The 19,857-nt window shown below is 35.8% G+C and overlaps 1 protein-coding gene across 14 annotated transcripts in view; it reads right to left on the bottom strand.

Annotated features, from left to right (window-relative positions):
• Nucleotides 1-3,323: 3,323 nt before the first annotated feature.
• Nucleotides 3,324-19,857, bottom strand: part of LOC128700135 (Ca[2+]-channel protein alpha[[1]] subunit D) — a gene marked incomplete at its 5' end in the record, with an annotated part of 794,286 nt that continues 777,752 nt past the window's right edge. For all 14 annotated transcript variants that reach the window (XM_070100780.1, XM_070100771.1, XM_070100781.1 and 11 more), the window contains 1 exon segment: nucleotides 3,324-8,302. In XM_070100780.1, coding sequence (XP_069956881.1) covers nucleotides 8,045-8,302 — 258 coding nt within the window.

Below are 19,857 nucleotides of genomic sequence, written 5' to 3'. Positions count from 1 at the left end.
GATTAGCCACCCAGGATAACCCAAGAAAGTCAGTGCGTCATCGAGGACTGTCTAACTTATTTCCATTGGGGTCCTTAATCTTGTCCCCCAGGATGCGACCCACACCAGTCGACTAACACCCAGGTACCTATTTGCTGCTAGGTGAACAGGACAACAGGTGTAAGGAAACGTGTCGAAATGTTTCCACCCGCCGGGAATCGAACCCGGGCCCTCCGTGTGTGAAGCGGGAGCTTTAGCCAGCAGGGGCATTCAGGACCTGGGAAACGATGTAATCAAGTTTGATCTACAAAAGAGGATAGGTCAATTTCCTTGTATCAAGAGCCTCTCATCAGTATCGAGGAAGATCAAGTCTGCACCAAGTCAGAAAATACATAATTACAATTTTTGAAATTTTATTATTAATACTATTTATATGATCTCCTTCTTGTATTAGTTATTTATATGACTAATTAAAGGAATTTTGTAGTTTCCTCAGTGGATACTTTCTCCGTGTCTTTCCCATTGGATACTTGCACAGTGTCTTTCCCTTTCATTAGACATAAGATATTGTTGGGATTTTAGGTATTTGTTGGGATAACCCAAAATCAGTGCATGTGAGCTGAGTGAGCTCAATCACTGGCACACTCAGCTCACACACTGAGGTCTGTGGTTCGATCTCTGGTACAGCTGGAAAACATTAGGATATGTTTCCATAAGACACCTGTTGTCCCTGTTCACCAAACGGTAAAATGGGTATCTGGGTGTTAGTTGACTGGTGTGGGTCACATCCTGGGACAAAACTGACCTAATTTGCCAGAAATGCTCTGCATAACAAGCGGCTTTCTGTATAGTAGTATGTCATTGATATTAACTAGGCCTGTATACTTTGTATACATACTTGTAGAAATGAAGATTATGATTATTATTATTCTTGTGATCTTTTAATCTTCTCCAGGATACAACCCACAACAATCGACTAACACCTCAGGTTCCTACTTAAAAGACTGGTTCTCTTCAAGCACAAATTTGACCTAGGAGGTCCAAATACTCCATAGTATATACAAAGAACATCAAAATTATTATTCATTTTGATCACGTGAAGTTCTAAACTCACAAGGGTCATACAGCCCTGCCCGTAAGGGTCACATGGTAACTGGGAATTGGAAGGTATTTAGGTTCAATCCAAGTAAGGTTTAGTTCCCTAGATATGCCCCTCACCATCAAGGCACCTCCCTCCCTTGGGTTAAATAAAATATACTTAAATAAAACATTGGTTTTATGTACAAAGCCATTCCAGGGAAGGGACAGAGTGAAGACTTGATACAAGGAACTGACATTGCCATCCTAAGCCTCAAAACTGAATGTCTCCCATTCCCTAGTGCTATATGAACCTTAATGGTTTAGTACTTACCCATAATAATAATAAATTTCCATATAAAGAGATGCAAAGACTTACCATAATGAAGAATGTTTCAGTTGGCAGCTGAAATCACTCTGCCATGTACTGTTTTTCTCACCTAGTTTGTAAACTTATTTCTACTAATGGATTAGGGAATTTCTGAAAATAAAAAGTCAAAATTTTCTGTTTAACATGCTTGCATATTATGCATAATTTAATAAATATTAGTGTTTGTTGTTCATTTTTATAGAAATAATTATGTTGTGCAAGTACTCACATATAAATGCTAAATTCATAAGACTTTATAAATTTAAAGAATGAATGCAACTGGTAGGCTTAACCTAGCATGCATTGCTTCTGGTTCCACATTAACTGCATCTTGTTGGCATTTTTCTTATGAATATCATAACTTTATCTTAGGGACTAATGTCAAAATTAATGAGGTTTCTTTTTCTTTTATTTTTAAACAAATTAGTTACATAGTCAGGATGGCTTGTAATAGGAGGGTTGCCCTATGCATGAAAAATATATGACATTTTGACCTGCAAAAAAGTTAAATAATTATTAATATTACTATGACAGTAACTGTGAAATTGTTCTCTTCCACAGTTATGTTACACAAAAAATGGGGCTCTATATTTTGCACATACTCAGCAATATTTTTACTAGCCATTAGTTATTATCTGGTCCCCTAGAAAATGCAGTGCAGATTTTCATAGCATTATCAACAAGTGACTTGTAATTTTTTTTAATGTCTTGAAGGAATCCATCATTTGTCTGGTAACTTGCATGGTTCTTTTCTGTTTTCTTCATTTTCCCAAACCAACTGGAAAATGTTTCGTGCACTTACAATTAAAGCTTGCACTTTTAATTTGCATAATAGAATTTATATCAATGTTTAAGTTAATAATATTATTAGGTTAACTGTATGGAAATGGAATGGCCCTGACCAATAAAAGTCAAACCCTTACCTAGGATTTACACTCAGCTAGAATAATTCATAAAGCAGTGCAGTATTTGAATCTCAACAGAGCCAAATCATGTCATGCTCTATTAAGATCACAGTACAATGCTGTTATATTTCCACAATATATAATATCAGTCCAAAAAAGTGTAACACTTTGTTTGCTATGACAATATCCTCAGTGGTGTACTGTAATATAAACTTTTACACTTCAGAATGTTCTAAAACATGCGAAGATGGCAACCATTTACACAACTCATTATAGAGACAAACTCACAATTGACCACAATAATTACAGGGGTCTACCTGGAGGGAGTTCTGGGGGTCAGCGACCCTGCAGCCCGGTCCATGACCAAGCCTCTATCCTGAGATTGTATGTATTTCTGGGCATGGGTATGAGGTCTGTTGCAGCAAGGCTCAGTCAGCAACCAATATGTGGTCCCCAGTTCAAGGGCAGCACCCTACATGGTTTTAGCACTTGTCTGAATATATTATTAATATATTAATATTAATAATTTCGTCTGATGAATTTTTCTCATCCAAGAAATGAGAATTTTGTAATATTGTGAAAGTAACAGTGTAAAGTACAAGATCACCATTGTATAGACGAGGCAGTAGTGTAAAATCTTCTGAACCTGGTCTTTTTTTAAAACCCAGGATTCTAAAGTCTTTGCTGTTGCCCAATACCATTTATGAGAAGATTTACTTGATAATGTGGTGATCTTGCAATGAGCAAGGCTACCAGATCAGTCCCCAGTGTTTTTTTTTTTTTTACACAATTTGTTACTTTAATGATATTGTAAAAATATCTTTTTACAGACAAGAATGATAACATATGATCTGTATTGAATCCACAAGTTCTTGTGCCATTAAACTGTATCTGTTTTGTACTCCACATCAGATGTCTAAGATGACTGATACAATTTATTTAGTTTTAAACAGTTAATTTGGTGTGGTCCACAGGACCAGTAATACACATACTATTACAAGGTTAGGCTTTATTCCAAATGAGAACTGCTACAACACTGTATAAATTATGACGAGAATCGGCAAATGTAAATTCGTGATTGTTCCTTCCACACATTTCTGGATCAACATACAATAACAAGCAAACAAAGTTATCTGACTGACAGGAAATGTAAAGTCGACAAAGAGAAGGAATAAGGGAAGGACCCACTTTGGGCTCAACACAGAAAAAACTGATTGCTTTAGCCTCTTTTATTGCAAAAATTTTGAGCAATGCAAGAGAATAAAACAATCACATTGTATTATTTTACAAATTTCTAGATGTAAATATGTAACAATTCAAGTACAATAAATGTAAAATTTTGGGTTAACATAATTTATAAGCCATGACAAAAAATAAACTGGAAAATTACTCTTGATAAACATCTTATGAGGATGCTACATAACAAACCCTATACAGGGTGCAGTCAGTCTAAACTCCCTCTTTCACAAAAAAAAAAAAAAAAAAAAAAAAAAAAATCCCTTACAAAATCATATAAACTGCCAACACCAGCCACAACAGCTTTCATCAGTTTCCCAGTAAAATGTGTTTTAATTACAATTAGATGAAGTAGTAAAATTATGTAGAAAATATGTCACCATTGTCCAGTGATGACAATTATTCACCTTTAAATAGATACAAATATTTCACAATAACAATGTTTGTGCAGTGAGACATATTGTCACTTCTTTATGCAGAAATTTACATGTGCTACTCTTTCATAGGAAAAAAAAAAGATCATAACTCCACATCTAATACTGACCTCATATAAAAACCTACCGTAAAAAATCGGCCACTTTGAAGCAGAGAACTTGAGTCCAGCAATGGTCCATGAAACTATCTATATGTACCTATGGAGTCCACACTATAATTTCACCATAAAATAATTATACAACTGATACTTAATTTATTTAGAACGTAAGATAAATTAAATCACATTAATTTAGTTAGCTGTAATTAAAAAATAGCAACAATATCCAAAATTAAACAATGAATACAGCAAATTAAATAATTTGCTTTCATAAATGTACACATGTCAAAAGTTTACCAAACACTTCCAAGTTACATACTGTATTCCAAAAAAACTGAAGGTGAGACATGCAAATATCTGAAGCAACTCCTGATACTTCACATGTGAAAAATCAACACTAACTTCAGAGGGCATGTGTGTAAAATATGTTACAATTACTGAGGAGATGTTCATGAAACATATGCAGTAACTTCTGTTGGAACACGTGTGAAACACTGGCAGTAACTTCTGGCACACATGTGAAACATCTGATGGCACATGTGACATATCTGATGACACACATGTACAACATTTGATGACACACTTGTGAAACATCTGATGGCACATGTGAAACATCTGATGACACACCTGTGCAACTCCTGATGGTCCATATGTAAAACATCTGATGGCATACATGTGAAACACCTGATGGCACAAGTGTGATAATAACATCTGGTGGAACATGTGAAACATCTGTAGAAACCTCTGATAGGACACATGCATATTACAGTATCTAATATAATTTGTTACATGTGACACATCTGTCGTAACTTAACTGATAGAGCATACGTGAAGAAATCCATCGTAACTTTTAAGAGGACACGTTTCAAACACCTGGAATAAATGATCCACAGTTCATGAAAGAGGAGCATGGGAGTTAAGATGTTTTACTGAAATATACAGTCTGCCATATTTACCTTCCCCCACTATACAGAGTTAACATGAATAAAAATCTGACCCTTAAAAACTGCACTTGCTATAACGATTAAATAAAAACTATGAACAAGTAATTTGACTGACTGTATATATCCACACATTTCACAGGCATAGGCATAACAGAGATTTCCCACAACCAAACTTGGATGGCAACAGCAGACAATTTGCCTGCTAACTCACCATCACAAAGCCTGGTCAATATTGTTTAACAAAATAGTCAACATTACAGGGGGTCTATATAACACAATTGTATCCCAGAATGGAATTGGCTTCCTACACTCTACTGATCAAATATTAACAATTTGTTATTTGTTAAAATGAATTATGATAATGGCTGAAAATGCATTAGGTATAGATGTATGTAATGGTTGAAACACGAAAGACAAATGTCATGGACATTGAGCACCAGAGATCTTCGGAAGTTGTTATTCACAAACTAGGAATATTCAAGGCTAAAAGATTCCAGACAAAATATGAACTACCTATGGTCATATCATGATAATGCAAATGCAATCACAATATAATTTGCAAATATTAGTCATATTAAAAACCTCTTGATTATTCAATATACATATTATATAAACAGAGGACTACTTTACCCTATTCATCTATCCATGACAAAAGTTAGTCACTGTGACCCTGGATTCCTCTTCTGGGACACAAAAGGAGGTTCAAGTGGCCCTTGTCTCCAGCACCTGACCACCATATAGAGGGTTTGAAAATATGGGGAGATAAAGTTATTTGTTCATATGAGCATATGTTGGTTATTTAATGTGACATATTTCTCAAAAAATGTGCTTTAAAAACTGAGCCAATATGATATTCTACTACAGCCCACACTTCTGTCTTGCTACATCAGTTAATATCACAGAGTTTAGATTATGCTTCAATTTTTTTTATTTAACTCATATTTGTTTCAATTTATGCATTAATATTATCACAATAGTACCAGTTTAGTATTTAAACAAAAAATAAAAAACCTCTCCACCTCTTTTCAAAGCCTCCAACAATGAGGTAAAAAATATGGATATAAACGTACAACGAACTTTAGATTCTTTTAATGAAACTAACAGTCCTATAGAGTCACCTAAAGGAATTTTTACATCATAACAAATGCTAATAAAACAAGATTCTTAAATCTTGTTTGTCAAAAATCAATACAAATCAGACAAGTGGAACTTAAAACCAACTTGTCATGACCAGTGATATAAATGAGCCCATTCAAGAAACCAACATTTTCTTTCTGTAGACAGAATCACTGAGCCCATAAGACAAAACAAGATAATGTTAGGTACTTGGTTGCCACATTTACCCTGAATAGTTCTGCTTATTCTTCCAGTGCAAATGACTTACTCCAGATTCTACATCAGTTTTAGCTTGCTTGCTTCTAATTTCAGATCATATTGAAAAGCAGTATCCGTCTTTTGTTGATTCTCACCCCCTTAGAGCTTTGTTGCTATATATTAACTCATTTTTTATTTTTTTTTTTTGTCATTTAGTAATGAGCATATAGTACTAGCAATATTCAATGCAAACTTTTACAGAATATGAATGCAGACTAAACTTGAGTATTGGGCTAAGTTGTGTGTTTGGGTTTCCGACAAAAAGTGTCACGCGTGTTTCTGGGATCACAGAATTATACTGCTACTTCTACAACAATAACAAAGACACTCACCAAAAAAAGTGAGAGCCACCTGCCAGCTTTTCTGGCAAGCAAAAATATCTGGTAATAAAATTAATAATATAGAGAAAAAGTAAATAATACTGTAACTATTAATAATAATAATGACAATAATAATAAATAATAATAATAATAACAAAATTTAACTCTGAAGGAAAATAAGCAAATTCCTAAGAGACAGAAGTTTCAAGAAACTATGGATGACATGAGGTGATTTCAGTACCTTTCAATGAAACTTGTTTGAGAGGAAATAACAACAGATTATCACAATTGAGAGAGGCACTTTGGGTTAAATAAGTTAACCCCTACTCAAATGTGTAGAGGTTATACAGCATTGATTTCACTTGCTGGTTCTCATTGCCTGATGATAATGGAGGATACGATTTGTGCATACTGTTACATCCTACCAATGGTAAGGAATATAGTGAACAGCTTGTCATACTCTTCAGGGAATAAAACAATTGTCTAATACCTTACCTTATAGAGAATTTACATAGTTGATCTAATATCTCCATATAATCAGGAACATGATAACTTCCAAGTGCGAGCACAAGACTGAAGACATGGGAAAAGACATGCTTTCTAATAAATGGAGCAGACTTTCTGTAAGATTCCATTTTTCATGTACAAAAATAATCTTACTGAAAGCATCTCGAAAATTAGAATCTGCTTATCATTTTACATGTCCTAATCTCTTTGTTTAGGAGAACCCACACACAAGGGATCAAGCCTCCTGTGGGTACTTCACCATATTGGATGAACCAACAATTACTTGTACACAAACCAGACAACGAGATCCTAACAAATATGGCTCGTTCACCCTACCACATTAATAGCTGTATGTGAAAAATAGGCTTTGCCATACTTCCTGATGCAGTTTCATCAGCATTATAGGAATAGTGCAGGGCCCAAACTCCTGTGATTCCCTTCCAAGATGAGAACATGACTATACTCACAAGTATAAAATTATTCACAGGTTTGGGAGAATAGCACTGCCTCATCCTGTCCTCTCACTTTCAATAGATGCCCTAGAAAGCCCTGTTAATCCCTCTCTATGCCTCCCACAGAAGAACATCCACAGAGTAGAGGCAGCTTGAGAGGGTGGGACCATAGGACCAAAGGGGTTCTCTTTCCAGAGCACTTAGTTACCCTTGTACGAGCATCTTCAAGAAGGCCTCTTCACAAAGCCTCCAATAATGCATAAGGAATCATGAGGTTGGAAGAGGATGAATGGACACATCAACAAACCACCATGTAACAGAATTAGTAGGTTTCTAATTCACATATTTCTATAAAGGTGATTGGTGATCATAATATGATAAATCTTGTTTTTGTTGTCTAGATGGACCCCGGGATGCTCTTTGTAGTTGGGGATGCTCAGGTGAGGCATCCTCAGGGGCTAGTTCTTGTTGGGAAGCAGAGAGTATGTTGTGAGCAGCCCGATCCATTTCTTCAGTGGTCATTTCCAAGGCTTCTGCAATTTCCCTTGAAGTTGTTCGTACAAATTCAGGATCACAATATTTCCCCAAACCTTGGTCAGCCAACACCTGTTAAAAGATACAATGTCTTTTCTTATACATATATCATTAACAAAGAGACACAATGATACAAAATTTATTCAACAAATTTCAAAGTGCTGACCCAGGAATTTTCCCTTATTATGCTTAACAACACCCATATTGCTGAACATAATGAGGGAAAATTCCAGGTTCTGCACTTTTACCGGGAAGTAGTCTCCCTCTCTTCTACACACCCTAATCTGAGCCTCACTGTCCTCATAAAAACTCTTGACAGCATTTTGTAACTTACCACCTATTCCATATATGTACTTGCAACATCTGCCACACTGCTCCCCTATCCACTCTATCACATGCCTGTTCTAAATCCATAAATGCAATAAAAACTTCCCTACCTTTATCTAAATACTGTTCATATATATGCTTCACCTAGGTAGTAGGTTGGTAGACAGCAACCTCCCTGCCAAGTGAGTGTAAAACGAAAGCCTGTAATTGTTTTACATGATGGTAGGATTGCTGGTGTCCTTTTTTCTGTCTCATGAGCATGCAAGATTTCAGGTACATCTTGCTACTTCTATTTACACTTAGGTCACACTACACATACATGTACAAGCATATATATACACACCCCTCTGGGTTTTCTTCTATTTTCTTTCTAGTTCTTATTCTTGTTTATTTCCTCTTATCTCCATGGGGAAGTGGAACAGAATTCTTCCTCCGTAAGCCATGCGTGTTGTAAGAGGCGACTAAAATGCCGGGAGCAAGGGGCTAGTAACCTCTTCTCCTGTATATACTACTAAATGTAAAAGGAGAAACTTTCGTTTTTCCTTTTGGGCCACCCTGCCTCGGTGGGATACAGCCGGTGTGTTGAAAGAAAGAAAGATATATGCTTCAATGTAAATACCTGATCTACACATCCCCTACCCACTCTAAAACCTCCTTGCTCATCCACAATCCTACAATCTGTCTTACCTCTAATTCTTTAAATAATAACCCTACCATACACTTTTACTGGTATACTCAGTAAACTAATTCCTCTATAATTTTTACAGTCTCTTTTGTTCCCCTTCCCTTTATATAAAGGGATTATACATGCTCTCCGCCAATCCTTAGGTACCTTCCCCTCTTTCATACATTTATTAAACAAAAATGCCAACCACTCCAACACTATATCCCCCCCTGCTTTTAACATTTCTGTCATGATCCCATCAGTTCCAGCTGCTTTACCCCCTTTCATTCTACATAATGCCTCATGCACCTCCCCCACACTTACATCCTGCCCTTCTTCACTCCTAAAAGATGGTATACCTCCCTGGCCAGTGCATGAAATTACCGCCTCCCTTTCTTCGTCGACATTTAAAAGTTCCTCAAAGTATTCTCACCATCTACCCAATACCTCCATCTCCCCATCTACTAACTCTCCTACTCTGCTTTTAACTGAAAAATCCATTTGTTCCCTAGGCTTTCTTAACTTTTAACTCACTCCAAAATTTTTTCTTATTTTCATTAAAATTTCTTGAAGTGCCTCTCCCACTCTATCATCTGCTCTCCTTTTGCACTCTCTCACCACTCTCTTCACCTTTCTTTTACTCTACTCTTCTTATAACACTTTTTATAACACATAACAAAAAAAAAAAAAAATTCTAAAACAGTTGGCATCCTCTCAAAGATACATTACTGTGTACCACAAACAGCCCTACTTACACTATACTATTCACTGATCTACCCATATCTCACCTATGCTATATGTGCCTGGGGTTCCACAATGAAAAACCACCTAAAATCAATAATAACACAACAAAAGCCGCAGTGTGAATGATCACACAATCCACTGCTAGACAACACCCTTCCCCACTCGTCAAAGACCTAAACCTACTCACTATACCAAACATTCACTCATACTATTGTACAACCTATATTTACAGAACAATCAATTCTAATATGAATCCCGACCTGAAACGCTTTCTTGATAGTTGCAATAGGACTCACAGACACAACACTAAGCACAAAAACCTCTATGACATTCCCCGTGTCAGGCTAAAGCTTTTCGAAAACTCACCGTACATAAAAAGGCCCAAAATCAGGAACTCTCTGCCAGAAATCTCCAGAACCTCTGACTCAGCTAGCATTTTTAAAACTACGTACAGTTAAAAATCACCTTATCTCCTTAACCTATCTCAGCCCATCATAATTACATATGTAAAAACTATATATGCATTTTCTCAATGTCATGAACATAGGTAAAACTTTCTCATCAATATAATCAATATTTTTAGCATACATACATACATACAGAGGTACAAAAAAAATACAGGTAAGAGCAGCATGCCAAAGCCACTTATATGCATAGCATTACGGGCTGGCTTAAAATTAACTTAAGATTAACTAAGCAATGATGAAATCAGTGATAAAACATTATTGTAAACAGATAACTATAAAGCACAAATGAATATTACAAAGACAGGTCATATGGTTGCTTGCATTGCTGTACATTCAGTCGAATGGAGTATTCTGTTAGGTAGTGTATTTAAAAAAATAACAAAGTTAGATTGGGTCCTAGGTTTAACATTTGTGTGATATAATTGTGAGTAACATTTAGGATATACAATTTATAAGGTTCAGTTATTCAGTATTTATTTGGTTTTGAGTGAGTAAGTGATCTTTGAGAAGAGACTTGAATTTATAAACAGGTAGTGTTTCTTTTATATTTACAGGTAATGAATTCCAGATTTTAGGGCCTTTTAGGTGCATTGAGTTTTGCATAGCATGAGATGGACACGAGGAACATCAAAGAGTGATCTGTGCCTTGTGTTATGGTCATGTGTACTGTTGAGGTTGGCAAGGAGATGTTTAAGGGGAGGGTTAATATCAGAGTTAAGTGTTCTATGTATGTAATAGGTGCAGTAATAAGTATGGATGTTTTGTATGGTGAGTAGGTTGAGTGTTTTGAATATTGGTGGAGTGTGCTGCCTGTAGTGAGAATTTGTTATCATTCTAACTGCAGCCTTTTGTTGGGTAATTAGTGGTCTGAGATGGTTAATTGTTGTTGAGCCCCATGCACAAATTCCATAGGTGAGATAGGGGTAAATAAGAGAGTGATAAAGGGCCAGGAGGGCTGACTGTGGAACATAGTACCGTATCTTCGATAGTATGCCTACAGTCTTGGAAATTTTCTTAGAAATTTGTTGTATATGTGTATGAAATTTGAGTCTATTATCAAGGTGAATTCCTAAGAATTTTCCCTCTGTTAGCTTTGTGATAGGTGATCCATTTATCGTTATGTTAAGAGGTACATCTGTAGCTCTGTTACCAAACTGAATGAAGTAGGTTTTGTCAATGTTTAGTGTAAGTTTGTTAGTCCTCATCCAGGTAGATATTTTCTGTAATTCGGTGTTTACAGTATTGGCTAGCATGACTGGGCTCGGGTGAGAGAAGACGTATGTGGTGTCATCTGCAAAAAGTGTGGGTTTGAGTAATTGCGAAACATTTGGTAGGTCATTTATGTATAGGACAAAGAGAAGAGGGCCAAGGACACTTCCCTGTGGGACACCAACTGTAATTGGTTGAGCGGAAGAGCTTGCCCCATTTGCGTACACATATTGGCTTCTGTTGCTGAGGTATGACTTGAGGTAGTTGAGGGAGTGCCCTCTAATACCATAGTGTGACAATTTTACGTGGAGCAAGTCATGGTCAACTGTATCAAAAGCTTTACGTAAGTCAATGAAGATCCTCAGTGGGACTTCTTTTTTCTCTATTGCAGTGTATATATGTTCTAGCATGTGTATAATAGCATCATTAGTATTTTTATTAGGCCTGAATCCAAACTGGCAGGGGTTGAGAATGTTTTGGGAGATGAGGTAGGAGTAGATTCGTTTATGAATTAATTTTTCGAAGATTTTTGAGAGAGGGTGTAAATTGGATATTGGCCTATAGTTATTCAACTCTGTTTGGTCTCCTCCTTTATGGATCGGGGTGACCCTTGCTATTTTGAGAACTGTAGGGAAGGTGGAGGATTCAATGGATTTGTTAAAGAGTGTTGCAATGATTGGTGATAGTACTTGTGACACTTTTTTGTATATAAAGGGTGGTAAGGTATTTAAATCTCCTGCCTTGTTTTTTAATGCGTCGATAATAATGGAGACTTCGTATGGGTTAGTCGGAGCTAGGAACAGTGTGTTCGGGTAGTTGCCTGTGAGGTAGTCATTTGGTGGGGTATCTGAGTTTGGGATTTTATTGGCAAGGTTTTGTCCTATAGTGGAGAAGAAATCATTGAGTCTGTTTGCTGTTTCTGTTGGTGGGAGTTGGGGTTCATCTGATTTTGCTAATTTTATTTCGCTATTTCGTGATATCTTTTTTGTTCCCAGAATTTCTGATAGGGTTTTCCAGGTCTTTTTTATATCACCTCGTAAGTTGGATAATCTGTTCTCATAATACAATTTTTTTGCCCTTCTTATCAGGCTGGTTAGGATTGACGAGTAACGTTTTGTTTGGTCTCTGGTTATGTGACCCATTCTGTACTGTTTTTCATATCGGTGTTTTGTATTTATGGATTTGAGAATGCTGGGTGTTAGCCAGGGACTGTTCAGTCTCTTAGCTGTCATCTGTTTAGTTTTTTTAGGGCAGTGCTTGTTATAGAGGTATTGGGTCTTTTTTAGAAAATTATTAAAACATTCGTCAATATCTGTATAGATTTCTAGCTCAGTGTGCCAGTCAATGTTTGTTACTGCTGTTGTGAAGTTATTAATGGCTGCCTCATTGTGAAGTCTGAGTTGTTATGAGGAAAGTTGGGTAGTGTTCTGTGGTATTATCTGTAATTATGCCTGATTTTAAAGAGGATATGGTGTTGGTCCAGATGTGGTCAAGTAGGGAAACACTAGTCTCCGTAACTCTTGTAGGTTTTGTTACTGTTGGTAGCAACATGCAGTTACTCATTGTGTTTGTGAATTCAGTAACGTGTGGGTCCTGGTCTTGCAGGAGATTTATATTGAAGTCACCTGAGAGTAGTAAGTGATCTTTGTTCATGCGTGCATCAGTTATCATACTTCCTAGGTTTTGACTAAATTGGCTAATGTTTGATTGTGGAACTCTGTAGATGTTTATCACTGTGAGAGGTTTTTGTATGTATTTGGATTTGAATTTAGCTATTATATATTCCCCATGTTCATCCCTTGTGCAAGTATTAGTGATACATTTTAGTTGGTCTGAGTAGTATATAGCTGTGCCACCCCCTTGTTGGTCTGGCCTACAGTTGTGTATGGCTGTGTAACCAGGAATGGCATAGACATCTGTAGTATCAGGCTTTAGCCAGGTTTCAGTTAGTGTAATGATGGACATAGTGGCATGCAAGGAATTTAGTAATGTTAGGAGGTCATCGTAATGCTTGCTTAAAGATCTGATATTGTAGTTAAAGATAGTTATGTTGTTGTTGGCTCTGAGAAGTGCCTTTGATTGTTCTGCTGTGTAGTAATTACAGTAACTGTTTGAATCATTTAAGTCATTAAATAAGAGGTTGGTATCAGGATCAATGCTTGTAATCATAAGATTTGTAGTGAATCTATAGTTAGAATTAAGTCTAAAACAAAGTAAATATTCTAAAGCTAAAAAAATAGCACCTGAATTATTTAACAAATGTAAAAATAATGAATTATAATATAAAATTATAATATAAAAGGGACTAATATAAGTTGTGGTGAACAATAAAGTGGTAATCAAATAATTGCACTAAGGTCTAATATAATGACTTTTGTGGAGTCTATGTTTTGAGCTAGAATGAGCTATAGTACAACTAGATTTAATCTAATAATATAAAAATACAAATTAAAAATAGCACCAGTCTCTCACTAGTAATTGCAATATGGTCTAATATAATAAATTTGGTATTGACTATAGTACAACTCAGTTTAATCTAATAATATAAAAAAGGCACAAGACTCTCAATTGTAATTGCACTAAGGTGTTATATAAGTTGTTTACAAGAATTAGAGTATAACTAGATTTAAATTGACAAGATAAAATATACAAGTTAAGTAGCAAAGGAATAAAAAAAAGTAGAAAAAAAAATATATGAGGTAGTTGGTACTAGTTAGCAAAAGATAGTTAAGGGCCTTGAACAATAATATAATTGAAATATACACTAATTGCACACACAATATAGTCACTAAGATATGAAAACAATCTTAGAGTAGGAATTATAATATAAACTTATAATTATAAGAATACAAATTGAAATGGTACTTGCAATTGCACTAGAGTCTGGTATAGGTTGTTGACAAGATCAGGAGTATAACTAGATTTAAATTGACAAAATATAATTCACAATTAAAGTACCAAAAGAATAATAGTAAAAAATAACAAGGGTAATGTCTTGGTTATAATATGATAGTAAGATGGTAGACAGGTACACAGGTACAAAGGATAATAAAAAGGTTGGAGTTGAATGTACAAACTTGAAAATTTGGTAACAAAATGTTATGGGAAGTATAAAAAAAAATGTTTAATGTACAAAAGTAAAATTGACTGGTAGTAAATATGGTGTTTAATAAAATTTTAGTAAGTAATAATGATTACAAAAAAGTGAAAAAGTAATGTTTATTTCATTCAATATTGCACTGGTAGTTATACTAGAGGTTATGTGGCAGTACAAGGTAATTAAGAGTACTCTAAGATAGTAAATGTGGTATTAAAACAGGTAAAGGTAATTAGACAAGTAATGGTTATTAAATGTCAAAAATGTTAAGAGTAAATTGAAATTATAGTAAAAATGATAATTATTAATTTTAGTAAGTAATATCAATTGATAGTATTTAAAAAAATATGAGGTAGTAATATGGACAGAGAAAGTATCAATTCAGCTAATGTTTAAGCAAACAATAGTAAATAAGAAAATTACATAAGGTGACTTATGCTTACTAGTAAAATCACAAAATGAGGTAGTTGATTATTTAATTACTAAGAGATTGTACAATGAAATTTGAACAATAATGGAGCAAAACATACACTACACTACGTAGGCTTTTAAGTTGGACATTGTTTAGTTATTCTCTGTAAGATTAGTATCCTTGAGAAATCGTGATAGATCATTCTCGTTCGTGATTGTGTACAGTTGACCTACATTTGTTTTCCTAACAAGAATTTTCCCATCTCGTGTGAAGCATTGGTGTATTGTCATTATTCTCCCGCTTAAGTTTTCTGACTCTATACAGGAGGTTCTGACGTTTTTTGGTAAGACACTCGTTTATGTATACCTCTTTCTTTACTTTAATAGATGCAATAATTATGTCTTTTTTCCTGTCATGTGAGTGGAATCTAAGCATAACACTTTTTCTACCATGGGATCCTAGTAACCTGGCTTCTTTTATTTCTGACTCCGGTACAATAACACTTGTTTGGTCCTTTATGATCTGCAGAGTAATTTCTTTACTGTTTGTTTGGTTCATATCACTGGGAAAAAGTGGACTGTTAACTATTACTGTGTCCGATAGTTTATCTTGTTCAGTTTTATCTCTCAAATGTTAATCATTCCATTGTGTCTGCCAAAGGTTAATAATCAAAACTGTACGTCTTCTCTACAAGAATTATTAACCCTTTAACAGTCCAAACAGATCGACGTTCAAATTCGTAGTGCTACAAAAGTAGATCTACTTTTTTTTACGTATTTTCAAATATAAAAAAAAAAATGTAGATAAAAGTTTTTTTTACACGTTTTCAAATGTAAAACAAAAAAGAAGATCTACATTTTTTTACATACTTTCAGATGTTGAAAAAACGTATATATACGTTTGGACCATTTAAGGGTTAAAGCAATATAACATGACCTCCTGTATTCAATGTAATTCATCTAATGACCATATGTACTGTTATTGCCTTATTAATCTTAAGTTAGTTTTAAGTTTGCAAAATGCTCATATAAAGGGGCTTTTGGCATGTACACCCAACTATTATATTCCTTTGTACAAACATGTATGTCAAAATAAAATATTATTATTATTATAATAGCATGATAAAATACATGTACTGTAATAAGTAAAAATTAATTATGTTAATGAAGTGCTAAGTTTGCCTGTTCTGTGTTTTGGTTCCATAAACCACTAACAGAAATTGCAACCTGTCTGTATAACCTCTGTAGTACCAGTAATAGACATCATATTAGCCTTGTTATTAATTCCCTGTTTACATTTTTTCATGAACCCCTGCTCTCCTTATGATGACTTACACCACAGCCCCAAACCTCATAAGGCTGCCCGTCTCTGTTCGATAAAGGCCTTTTATCAATTTAAAGAACTTACATTGTTTATGTGGATATTCAACTTGCTTCTCCATCTAGGAGGATGGTTATTTGCATGCATTCTGTTTGGAACATAGGCCTTTTTCTGACAGGAGATCTTGTTCAGTGTGCTTTCTTGAACCTAAAATAATTTTAAGTCAAGACTTATACTAGCAAAGTACTGATAATTCTGTGGCTCCGAAGCAACTTAAACATTTACTCCCCAGTCTAACAGACATGTCTACTCACAAGTTTTTCCATCTTGGCTAACCACCTCTCAGTAATTCATGGATGAAAGCCACACACTAGTTTCAATGCCAAGTGACAGTACTGTACTTACCACTAACTACCTGGTGACTTGGAAAAACACTAAAGTGCTCTGTTTAAGCTATTTACTGGAAAACATGTGAATCAGATGAATACTAGATTGAATCATAATGCTAAACAAGTATGCCTTATTGTCTGTCAGAATCCCAGTATTTTTATCTTTGGTATGGGAACTTTGCAGCTTAGGTATTAGTGAGGAATATTAAGCATGCTTACTCTTGATTTCTGCTCAAAATGCAATGAAAACTTTTCAGTCACGTTTGATTTTCATTAAATTGTTGCTGAGGATTATTTTGTTTGCTCTCTCTGAGTTTATCCAGCCTGATTCCTGGTACCTGCACCTCCCAGGTTTGACTCTCCATACCACACCTTACTATGTTTATGACAATAGCTTCTATGACTGCTTTGCCATATTTGCATAAGGTTATGGAGGCTAGACATTTTTGTCATAAGAAAATAAGTGTTCAAACTAAAGATGACCCACCTCCAATGTTTTGTTGGGATTGTGAAGGCTAACTTCTCTGTTTTATCATCTTGCATGAAACAAGACATTCCACTGTACTAAAGTGAGCTCCAGCCCTGAGGAAATGTTGATCTCATGATACTTTGCTCCATTACTGTGTTGTCTTTATAGGATGAGAACTTTCTGAGAGATTCTGGTGTCAGTACAGCAGGTTATGTTGACCATCCTTCTTTTATGACTGGGGTGGTCTTGGTAAATCAATGAAGTGATGTTTGTGAAAATCTCCATCTTTTCCTGGCATTCCATTCTCTGGAGCCCCTCACTTACAGCACCCACCATCACTTCTTTTAATCTATTCAGTTCTGCACATTCTTCTAGGCCTTTTGAACCTATCTTGACTATTTTCCTCTCTTATCATACATCAAAGCAAGGTTTCTATAAGTGGACAGGATCCCAGAGACAAGTTTTAGGAGTTAATGAGGCTTCTTTACAATTGGTACTCTCTGGGGGGCATATCTTCCAGATCCAGATAATGAGGCACATGCTAAGCAGAGGCTACAGGCACATTATTCATTATGAGTAGTGTTCAACAATCCTCTTACTCTGTTATGAAAATAGGTCTCAAGTTATTTTTTGTCAGAGCATTACGTCCTCTGAATATGCTTGTGTCAGGGCTTTCAATTCATCTAATAATAATAATAATAATAATATTAAAGAAGAAGAAGAAGAGCAGAATGTAAGTGTGGGGGAGGTGCGTGAGGCATTACGTAGAATGAAAGGGGGTAAAGCAGCTGGAACTGATGGGATCATGACAGAAATGTTAAAAGCAGGGGGGGATATAGTGTTGGAGTGGTTGGTACTTTTGTTTAATAAATGTATGAAAGAGGGGAAGGTACCTAGGGATTGACGGAGAGCATGTATAGTCCCTTTATATAAAGGGAAAGGGGACAAAAGAGACTGTAAAAATTATAGAGGAATAAGTTTACTGAGTATACCAGGAAAAGTGTACGGTAGGGTTATAATTGAAAGAATTAGAGGTAAGACAGAATGTAGGATTGCGGATGAGCAAGGAGGTTTCAGAGTGTGTAGGGGATGTGTAGATCAAGTGTTTACATTGAAGCATATATGTGAACAGCATTTAGATAAAGGTAGGGAAGTTTTTATTGCATTTATGGATTTAGAAAAGGCATATGATAGGGTGGATAGAGGAGCAATGTGGCAGATGTTGCAAGTATATGGAAGATGTGGTAAGTTATTAAATGCTGTAAAGAGTTTTTATGAGGATAGTGAGGCTCAGGTTAGGGTGTGTAGAAGAGAGGGAGACTACTTCCCGGTAAAAGTAGGCCTTAGACAGGGATGTGTAATGTCACCATGGTTGTTTAAAATATTTATAGATAGGGTTGTAAAGGAAGTAAATGCTAGGGTGTTCGGGAGAGGGGTGGGATTAAATTTTGGGGAATCAAATTCAAAATGGGAATTGACACAGTTACATTTTGCTGATGATACTGTGCTTATGGGAGATTCTAAAGAAAAATTGCAAAGGTTAGTGGATGAGTTTGGGAATGTGTGTAAAGGTAGAAAGTTGAAAGTGAACATAGAAAAGAGTAAGGTGATGAGGGTGTCAAATGATTTAGATAAAGAAAAATTGGATATCAAATTGGGGAGGAGGAGTATGGAAGAAGTGAATGTTTTCAGATACTTGGGAGTTGACGTGTCGGCGGATGGATTTATGAAGGATGAGGTTAATCATAGAATTGATGAGGGAAAAAAGGTGAGTGGTGCGTTGAGGTATATGTGGAGTCAAAAAACATTATCTATGGAGGCAAAGAAGGGAATGTATGAAAGTATAGTAGTACCAACACTCTTATATGGGTGTGAAGCTTGGGTGGTAAATGCAGCAGCGAGGAGACGGTTGGAGGCAGTGGAGATGTCCTGTTTAAGGGCAATGTGTGGTGTAAATATTATGCAGAAAATTCGGAGTGTGGAAATTAGGAAAAGGTGTGGAGTTAATAAAAGTATTAGTCAGAGGGCAGAAGAGGGGTTGTTGAGGTGGTTTGGTCATTTAGAGAGAATGGATCAAAGTAGAATGACATGGAAAGCATATAAATCTATAGGGGAAGGAAGGCTGGGTAGGGGTCATACTCGAAAAGGTTGGAAAGAGGGGGTAAAGGAGGTTTTGTGGGTGAGGGGCTTGGACTTCCAGCAAGCGTGCGTGAGCATGTTAGATAGGAGTGAATGGAGACGAATGGTACTTGGGACCTGACGATCTGTTGGAGTGTGAGCAGGGTAATATTTAGTGAAGGGATTCAGGGAAACCGGTTATTTTCATATAGTCGGACTTGAGTCCTGGAAATGGGAAGTACAATGCCTGCACTTTAAAGGAGGGGTTTGGGATATTGGCCGTTTGGAGGGATATGTTGTGTATCTTTATATGTGTATGCTTCTAAACTGTTGTATCCTGAGCACCTCTGCAAAAACAGTGATAATGTGCGAGTGTGGTGAAAGTGTTGAATGATGAGGAAAGTATTTTAT

Source organism: Cherax quadricarinatus, chromosome 74 (genome assembly GCF_038502225.1).
Source record: "Cherax quadricarinatus isolate ZL_2023a chromosome 74, ASM3850222v1, whole genome shotgun sequence".
Classification (NCBI taxonomy): Eukaryota; Metazoa; Arthropoda; class Malacostraca; order Decapoda; family Parastacidae; genus Cherax; species Cherax quadricarinatus.
The sequence above is the reverse complement of the archived record's forward strand: the minus strand, read 5'-3'. Positions and strand labels throughout refer to the sequence as shown.